This window comes from Phaseolus vulgaris, chromosome 2 (assembly GCF_000499845.2).
Source record: "Phaseolus vulgaris cultivar G19833 chromosome 2, P. vulgaris v2.0, whole genome shotgun sequence".
In the NCBI taxonomy this organism is placed as follows: domain Eukaryota; kingdom Viridiplantae; phylum Streptophyta; class Magnoliopsida; order Fabales; family Fabaceae; genus Phaseolus; species Phaseolus vulgaris.
Genome location: NC_023758.2, coordinates 1,093,968 through 1,101,464, shown reverse-complemented (window position 1 = coordinate 1,101,464; position 7,497 = coordinate 1,093,968). Strand labels below are relative to the sequence as shown.

Below are 7,497 nucleotides of genomic sequence, written 5' to 3'. Positions count from 1 at the left end.
TTTTTACTTTGATCTGGCAGTAGAAGTTAAATCGCGAGTGTGAGTGCCGCTACAGCAACATGTGATTATAAGAATGTGTATTGTTTTATTTCAACTGTAACCGGTCAATAACCAATACTGTGTCTGGCCCAGAGCAGAAATTCTTGAATTGATTGGAAATACTTGGACCACAGATTAACAGTTGAATTCTTTCCACTCAGAACTGTGAAAAAATATATAAATAAATTTTCTTCCTCGCTAACTTGCATGGTAAAAATGAGAAAACCGACAAAAACAATTTCACGTTGAAGATAACTGTATTCTTGGTGTTTTAACACGTTTGAGATATGGAGCATTGTTGTAAAACATCCTAGGTATATAGTGAGATGATTTATAGTTTTTAAAAAATGCCTAATTACTTTACAGAGAATATTATAATTTGATAATGTATGCGCTTTTACATGAAGTTAGTTGCTTATTCTGTTATGTTTGTGAATGTGAATAGCCTTAACTGTGAGGTAGATAGAGAGGGATACTGGGAGAGGGGAAGTTGGAATGGACTTAAGGAGTTTTTGGCGGGACCAACGTGTCGGTCACATTCCACGTGTCTATAATATGATGAAAGGCACGTGAATTGCAACGAAACAAAGTAAATGTACGTACCCTACTTCGGTAATCCCTTTGAAAGGGAATTAATATCTGCAGCGGAGCAATATGCAAAACAAATAAATGGTGCAATGAACTCGCGTTGAGTCGATCATGTGATAGAATGAATTTAATGTTTGATATCTAGAGTTAATAAAAAGATTTAATTTTTTTTCATAAAAGGAAAGTGTGTTAATCATGGAGATTGACTAAAATTGTAATCAATTTAAAAATATACTTCAAAACAAGATGATGACAAAGAGGAGAAAGAGGAGAACACTATATCTTATATAAGAGAAAAAAGATAACCTAACAAGAACAACACAAGAACTAAAAACTATTATTTTTGACTGTATGTTTTAATAAGAACACTGGTTAGAATAACTACCATAACCACCATTCTGTGATCTTACATAAGTAGCATTATACCTGGCTTGGGTAAAGAATAAACGCTTTCTACTCCTATAGTCTCTTTAATTTGAAGTCATCAGCTTCAATCACGATAAATTTATAAAACCAGTCAACTTAGCCAAATGGTACTGTACATGATTTAAAGCTTTCACATGTTCATCTCATTATCTCATCTTTCTTCGTCCATCACTATCCTCCATATATACGTGCTTGAATGAAACAGTCATCAGAAAAGAAATTAGAATCTTGAAGATCAGTTTTCTGATTCTTTTTTAATAAAAAGGCAGAATAAAATGTAGATGCGTAACATTAAATTAAATTAGAGCAAAACAAAGTCTGTAAGTTAACGTTTAGAAAAATGTCATTTATTTGTTTGGTTAAGCTCCTTTAGTTGTTTTTACTTTTAACTTTATTTTTCTGAGTTCTCCCATGCCGTAGATGGCGCGCTACCTCTTTCTTATAAACAGCAACAATGCCCATTAAGATAGTCCCAGGGAGTTTCCAATGTTAGAAACCTATAGTATGCGTTACTCTTTTGCTTCCAGTCACAAACTCTGCTAATTTTATTGTAACCAACACCAGTAAAGTGGCCAGAATTCTGCGATATCCCACCAGCACGCACCGTTTCCAGTTTCCACGCTTCACTAAAATGGTAACATCTGACCTCTCTAATCATCATCATCACCACAACCACAATAGCATCAATTCTCCTATGGCGAAGCCCAATTCCCGAAACAAAACCTCCTCTATATTCCTCTCCGACGGTTGCCTCTTCCTTGGAGGAGCATTCTCCGCTCTTATTCTCGTCTGGGGTTTCTCCTCCTTCACCACCTTCCCGAACGACACTCTCAACCTCGAAACCCTTTCCCAAAACGACGCCGCATCACCCCGCACTCCCGACTTAACCTTCGACCCTCCAGACAAAACCTTCTTCGACGACCCGCAAATGGGGTACACCATTGACAAGAAAGTCCGGAACTGGGACGAGAAGCGTGAGGAGTGGCTCAAACTCCATCCTTCGTTCTCTGCCGGAGCAAAAGAAAGGGTTTTGATGATCACCGGGTCGCAGCCGGAGCCTTGCCGGAACCCTATCGGCGACCACCTTCTCCTGCGGTTTTTTAAGAACAAGGTGGACTACTGTCGGCTACACGGGTACGATATCTTGTACAACAACGCACTCTTAGACCCCAAGATGTTCGCGTATTGGGCCAAGTACCCTGTTGTGCGGGCCGCAATGATGGCCCACCCGGAGGCCGAGTGGATCTGGTGGGTTGACTCGGACGCGTTGTTCACCGACATGGAGTTCAAGCTCCCTCTGGAGCGTTACAAGGGGCACAACCTTGTCGTTCACGGGTGGCCCCACCTGATTCACGAGAAAAGAAGCTGGACGGGCCTGAACGCCGGCGTCTTCTTGATCCGAAATTGTCAGTGGTCGTTGGACTTCATGGACTCGTGGGCCAGCATGGGCCCGCAGACGCCCAATTACGAGAAATGGGGAAAGACGCTGCGGTCGACTTTCAAGGACAAGTTCTTCCCGGAGTCGGACGATCAGACGGGCCTGGCGTATCTGATCGCAATCGAGAAGGAGAAATGGGCGGACAAGATTTACCTGGAGAGCGACTACTACTTCGAAGGTTACTGGAAGGAGATAGTGGGAACGCTCCAGAACATCAGCGACAAATACAAGAAGATGGAAGAAGGGGTGCACAGGTTAAGGAGGCGGCACGCCGAGAAGGTGAGCGAGAGCTACGGTGGCATTAGGGAGGAGGATTTGAAGGATGCCGGGTTCGGGTGGCGGAGACCTTTCATCACGCACTTCACCGGATGCCAACCCTGCAGCGGAAAGTATAATGCCATGTATTCTGCAGACGATTGCTGGAACGGAATGCACAAGGCTCTCAATTTCGCCGATAATCAGGTCTTGCGCAATTACGGTTTCCTCCGCCCCGATCTACTCCTTAACTCCGTTTCCACTCTCCCTTTTGATTATCCCCATCCATGACATCATCATCATCATCATCATCATTACGACGATGATCATGACCCCAGGTAATTTTTTAATTAATCCACTAATATTCCTCACCATGTCAACTAATATTCCCTGTGCTGTTACTCTGAACCATTAGTTTCTTTATAATTATAATATTTTATTCCAGTTTAAGTGATAATTCAAATGAAAGGGATCATTTCATTCTTCCCAAATCCCTAAAATCTATTACTTTACTCGGTGCTTTGTTTGTCCCATATTCTTTGGTAATTTTGTCTCCATCACTTTTTATTTTATTTTATTTTGACTAAACAAATGCTCTTTTTTTATTACTATTATCTTGATGCTTGTCATGAAAATTACAACCCAACTATTGGGGTTCTAAATGAATCCATAAACCCACGCTGAAATATCCTCTCAAACCACCGTTGAAACGTGGAAAGCATCCGAGCGAAATCCTCTGTAGTCAACAAGTTTTACATTTTACAGCTTGACTATTCTTCGTATAGTTTTAAACTTTTTCTTAACTATCCTGCAAGTGAAGTATTAATTTTAATACATTGTTATCAATTATTGAAACCAACATAACAGGAGCATCTTGTGAGTATATGAAACTTAGATATGGAACAATTATTATTAGCAGAGTATTATTTTGTAATGAAAAATGGTATTTCATTTTATCTGAACAACATCAGTCGTTGTAGAGATAAAATAGTAGTTTTAGTTAAACAATAACATTAACTGTGACGTATTTTGTAATAGAAATCAACAGTTTTTGCGAAGATACTAGAATTTTGAAATTATAAAAAAATATGATGAAAAATATATTTTGAAACAAAGTAGGTTTAGCGGTAATTGGAATACTGAACCCAGGATTTTCGTAATTGCATTAAAAAAGCGTATTAGCGAGCTGTTCGTGTGGCTATGATGTAAACATTCACCGTTACAGTGTAGGCAAAACAGTAGTGAAAGGTGAATGAAGACAAATTGGAAGAGGTGAACAAATGAAGGAACTTGTGTTTGCGCACACTGACAAGATTTTGATATTATATGGAATGGGGCAATCGAATGAAATGATACCTTGTATCATTGCAACATGCGGGTAGGGTGCCAGTTACATTGTTGATTGTCGCTCAACCACCATGATCTTCAATTATTTAAATCCAAGGAAGTCAATCTACAGTAGCCAACCATGTTTTTTTCCTGCAGTATTGGTTCTGACAATCATGGCATTGGCTAAATGGCCAATTTTACTAATTGTTTGCATAAGTCTGCGCATGCACTGATACAGTTGATAAGCTGATTTTGAAGAACCCTTTCTTTATTTTGAATTTTGAAGCGTTTAAAGTGTGCAAGGTAATTCCAAAAAATGGAAAACCTTACCTTGTTTGTTGTTTGTTGTGGAAACATTTTATCGTGGATCTAATAAATGCTAATTTTGGATCTGCAGTGTGAAGGACCCAGTGAGCTTGGATGCATTTTACTTCGGACCACTAATTAAGATGGATAGATGATCAGCATGAGCATGTGCCTGCGTACAGAGCTTTCTTTCATCGACCTGTATTATTATCGGGGTTGTGGGGTCACACTCACCACATATACCATATAGTACCATACCCACCCATGTCCAATATATTAGTTACTATGGTAACGGATACCGCCACTGAGGTTTACCTCACAGTTTCCCTGTTTTTGTTTCCCTTTCTTTTCCCCTCCCCTTTCCTCACCAGGCTAGTGGCTTGAAATGTTACATATATACAAGTATAGCAAAATAACAGTATTAAGCTTTGTGACGTTGTTATGGCAGATGTTTTAGTGTACCCAATATCAACATGACCCAATAAACGTATGGACTGTGACGTGCATTTTTGGAATATGAGTTTCTTTCTCCGTTAGCAAACCTCTAAACCCATTTCTAAATACACTTTCAGTTATTGGATGGACATCAACAACAATGGAAAAGAAGATCGGAATAGGTGAGAGAATGAAAAATTGAGAGGAATTGCGAAACTTGTAACTGCTAGACGTAAAATCATGCATAAAATAGATTACCATCTTAAACCAGGAGGTCAAGCATGTCACCGAGAACATGCAGGTTAATAAAGGAACCAACATTACAGGACTTTTCCATTTTCACCCCATGGATGCAAGAACTGTAAACCCCATCAAATGCGTCTACCACTTACTCCTCTCGTCATCTATGATCTATTTTATACATTCCCTACATAAATTGAGGGGGTAATAAATGAAATTATGAAGTAAACCACAATCAATCACAGAGTGATGCTGATAACCAAGGAATTTTTTTAGTTACAACGAGATAAATCGTTTTAAGACAGCCATCCAATCGAAAACTACTTCAAAAAATTAACCACTATATTACGGGCTTAACTGTAGTCTAAAAAATGACATCTCTAAGTTATGATTGTTTCCAGCATATACTTATAAACGAGCTTCTTTGAGGTCCTCAGCGGAACTTTGATTTGTGTTCTCCGCACTAGAGGCATTTCCCTTTTGTTTGGCAAGCCTTTTTGCCATCCTCCGCTGCTTCAGTTTCACTGATTTACCACAATCCGCCTCATCACCTAAACCAAGGTGTGCTGCATAAAAGTCAGAGACAACATACATAACGCGATCAGTAACATAACAAGACATTGATAAAAGAATAGCATTTGATCGAACAGGTGGAGCATCACGTGCAACATGGGTGGAGGTCAGAGGCAACAGCGGTCCAATAAGATTTCCGCGATGAACGGCTTCTTCCTTTAGCTTCTTCTTCCGAATTTTCTTTCGCTGAGCCCTGCTGAGCTTCTCCGCGTCCGAGTCACACTCTTCGTTGACGCTGGTCGAGGAATTGTCGTAACCATCATCCAAATTCCCTACATTTTCAACAACGTTTCTTTCAATTCTTACGATTGTTAAAGCATGGTGCCTGCTGTCCAAAATCGTACCTGAAATAGCGTCAGAAGCAGAGTCGTCGATCAAGGGTTCCGCAGGTTCCAACTCTCGTTCGCGCTAGACGACGACAAAAGTATATTGTTAACCTTTGAATTGAAAGAAAATAATGAGAGGCAGAAAGATATACCTGAGGAGAGGAGGGATAGAGCATATTAACGATGGCTTCATTGAACCTGCGTTTTCTGTCATCAGGGTTCATCAAACCAACGTCAAAATTTGAAATTTAATTGCACGCTCGAGAAGATGGATCTGCTATACAGTGTCGAGGGAGGGGTTCCTTTCAAATTAAGGTTAAGTCTTTCACAGTATTTTAGGGTCTATTTTTCTTTAGTACCAAAGTTTTTTAAAATGTTCTTAAAAAATTACGTTGTTAGTATCCAGTACACCAGAGACAACCCTAAACACGGACATTAATACGATACGGATACACATACAAAGATACGTATAATTTAATGTAAAACACGGATCTATATATTATATAATTATGAATTATATAAATTGATAATAAAAAATTATATGTATTCTAGATTATTTATTGAAAAAAAATATGTTTTTTAGAACTGGTTCAAAATGATTTGTCTTTTATTTTTATAATTATAATAAAAAATTATACAATAAGTTTGAGTTTTTAGAAAATTAATATTTTTGTTTTTAAAATTATGTTAGAACTGTACTCAAATTGTCAAAAATTCAATAAATATTTATTGAATTTGACACTTCACGAATATGTGTTCTACAAGTGTTATACGTGTGTTGGTGTCCGATACGAGTATCTGACACCATTAACACGCCATTTAATAGAAAAAGTCTGAGCTTCATAGTTAGTAACTTTTTTAACCTATATTTTTCAACAGAATATTATCATCGATGGGGATGGAATGCAGAAACTCTCACAAGGCTTGAAATAATGACGTTTCTAAAAATCAATGATACGTACTACATACATTGTAAGATTGTAAAAATGTTTTCTACGAAACATGATTAGTGATATATGAATAAATTATTTATAATAAGAAATTATTAAAAAATCATAAATAAATATAACAATATAAATCACTCTTCTTTAGACTGTAATTTTAAGGATACAGTCATATACAAGTATGGAGATGAAGGGTAAGTTTATTTTGTCTTTTTTAAATAAGTTCTTTAAAAATAGGTTGACACAGACAGTGATCCACCAATCAAAAGTTGGCTAAAATCCTTGACTTGTTTCACTTAAAGGATGAATTGACAAACTGACAGGGAAAAAATGTTATAAAATTAATTTAAATAGAAAAGTTTAAATAAAAAATCTAAAATATATTAATAAGCAAGTCTAAATATTAAATTTTCACAATAAAGAATTAGTTTATAAAATAAATTAACAATTATATATTTTTTAAGAAGACTAAATCTTAAAAAAAATATAATAGAAATCTTAACCTTCGTTTTACACATGTCTTAATCTTAAACAGATAATATGATTTTTATTTTTTATTATTTCAAATGTGGTGGCCTAGTCCAACCTTATCATCTCT

The 7,497-nt window shown here is 37.2% G+C and overlaps 2 protein-coding genes across 5 annotated transcripts; one reads left to right on the top strand and one right to left on the bottom strand.

The window, feature by feature from the left end:
* Positions 1 to 1,165: 1,165 nt before the first annotated feature.
* LOC137810019 (galactomannan galactosyltransferase 1-like) lies at positions 1,166 to 4,896 on the top strand. 3 transcript variants are annotated; one of them, XR_011080832.1, is made up of 3 exons: positions 1,172 to 4,124; positions 4,232 to 4,378; positions 4,473 to 4,896. XR_011080832.1 is itself a non-coding variant. In XM_068611126.1 (2 exons), exon 1 carries the CDS (start codon positions 1,685 to 1,687, stop codon positions 3,035 to 3,037), a length of 1,353 nt encoding a protein of 450 aa, XP_068467227.1. In that variant the 5' UTR covers positions 1,166 to 1,684; the 3' UTR covers positions 3,038 to 3,084; positions 4,473 to 4,896. The 3 variants fall into 3 exon arrangements, 1 of the variants encoding a protein (XP_068467227.1); XM_068611126.1 differs by lacking the exon at positions 4,232 to 4,378 and having other exon boundaries at positions 1,166 to 3,084; XR_011080831.1 differs by having other exon boundaries at positions 1,172 to 4,378.
* A 147-nt stretch (positions 4,897 to 5,043) lies between these two features.
* Positions 5,044 to 6,298, bottom strand: LOC137810021 (uncharacterized). Of its 2 annotated transcripts, XM_068611128.1 has the most exons (4): positions 6,108 to 6,298; positions 5,974 to 6,037; positions 5,719 to 5,901; positions 5,044 to 5,622 (listed from the first exon to the last, which is right to left on the bottom strand). In XM_068611128.1, exons 1-4 carry the CDS (start codon positions 6,177 to 6,179, stop codon positions 5,465 to 5,467), a joined length of 477 nt encoding a protein of 158 aa, XP_068467229.1. In that variant the 5' UTR covers positions 6,180 to 6,298; the 3' UTR covers positions 5,044 to 5,464. The 2 variants fall into 2 exon arrangements, with proteins under 2 accessions (XP_068467229.1, XP_068467228.1); XM_068611127.1 differs by having other exon boundaries at positions 5,044 to 5,901.
* Positions 6,299 to 7,497: the final 1,199 nt, after the last annotated feature.

What these genes read in the sequence shown, in the direction of transcription:
- LOC137810021 (XM_068611127.1), bottom strand. Translation starts at nt 6,179, where the DNA reads ATGAACCCTGATGACAGAAAACGCAGGTTCAATGAAGCCATCGTTAAT. An exon ending in TCTATCCCTCCTCTCCTCAG is followed by an intron (nt 6,038 to 6,107) that starts GTATATCTTTCT and finishes GTCGTCGTCTAG; the next exon opens with CGCGAACGAGAGTTGGAACC. An exon ending in TGCTTCTGACGCTATTTCAG is followed by an intron (nt 5,902 to 5,973) that starts GTACGATTTTGG and finishes TTGAAAATGTAG; the next exon opens with GGAATTTGGATGATGGTTAC.
- LOC137810019 (XM_068611126.1), top strand. Translation starts at nt 1,685, where the DNA reads ATGGTAACATCTGACCTCTCTAATCATCATCATCACCACAACCACAAT.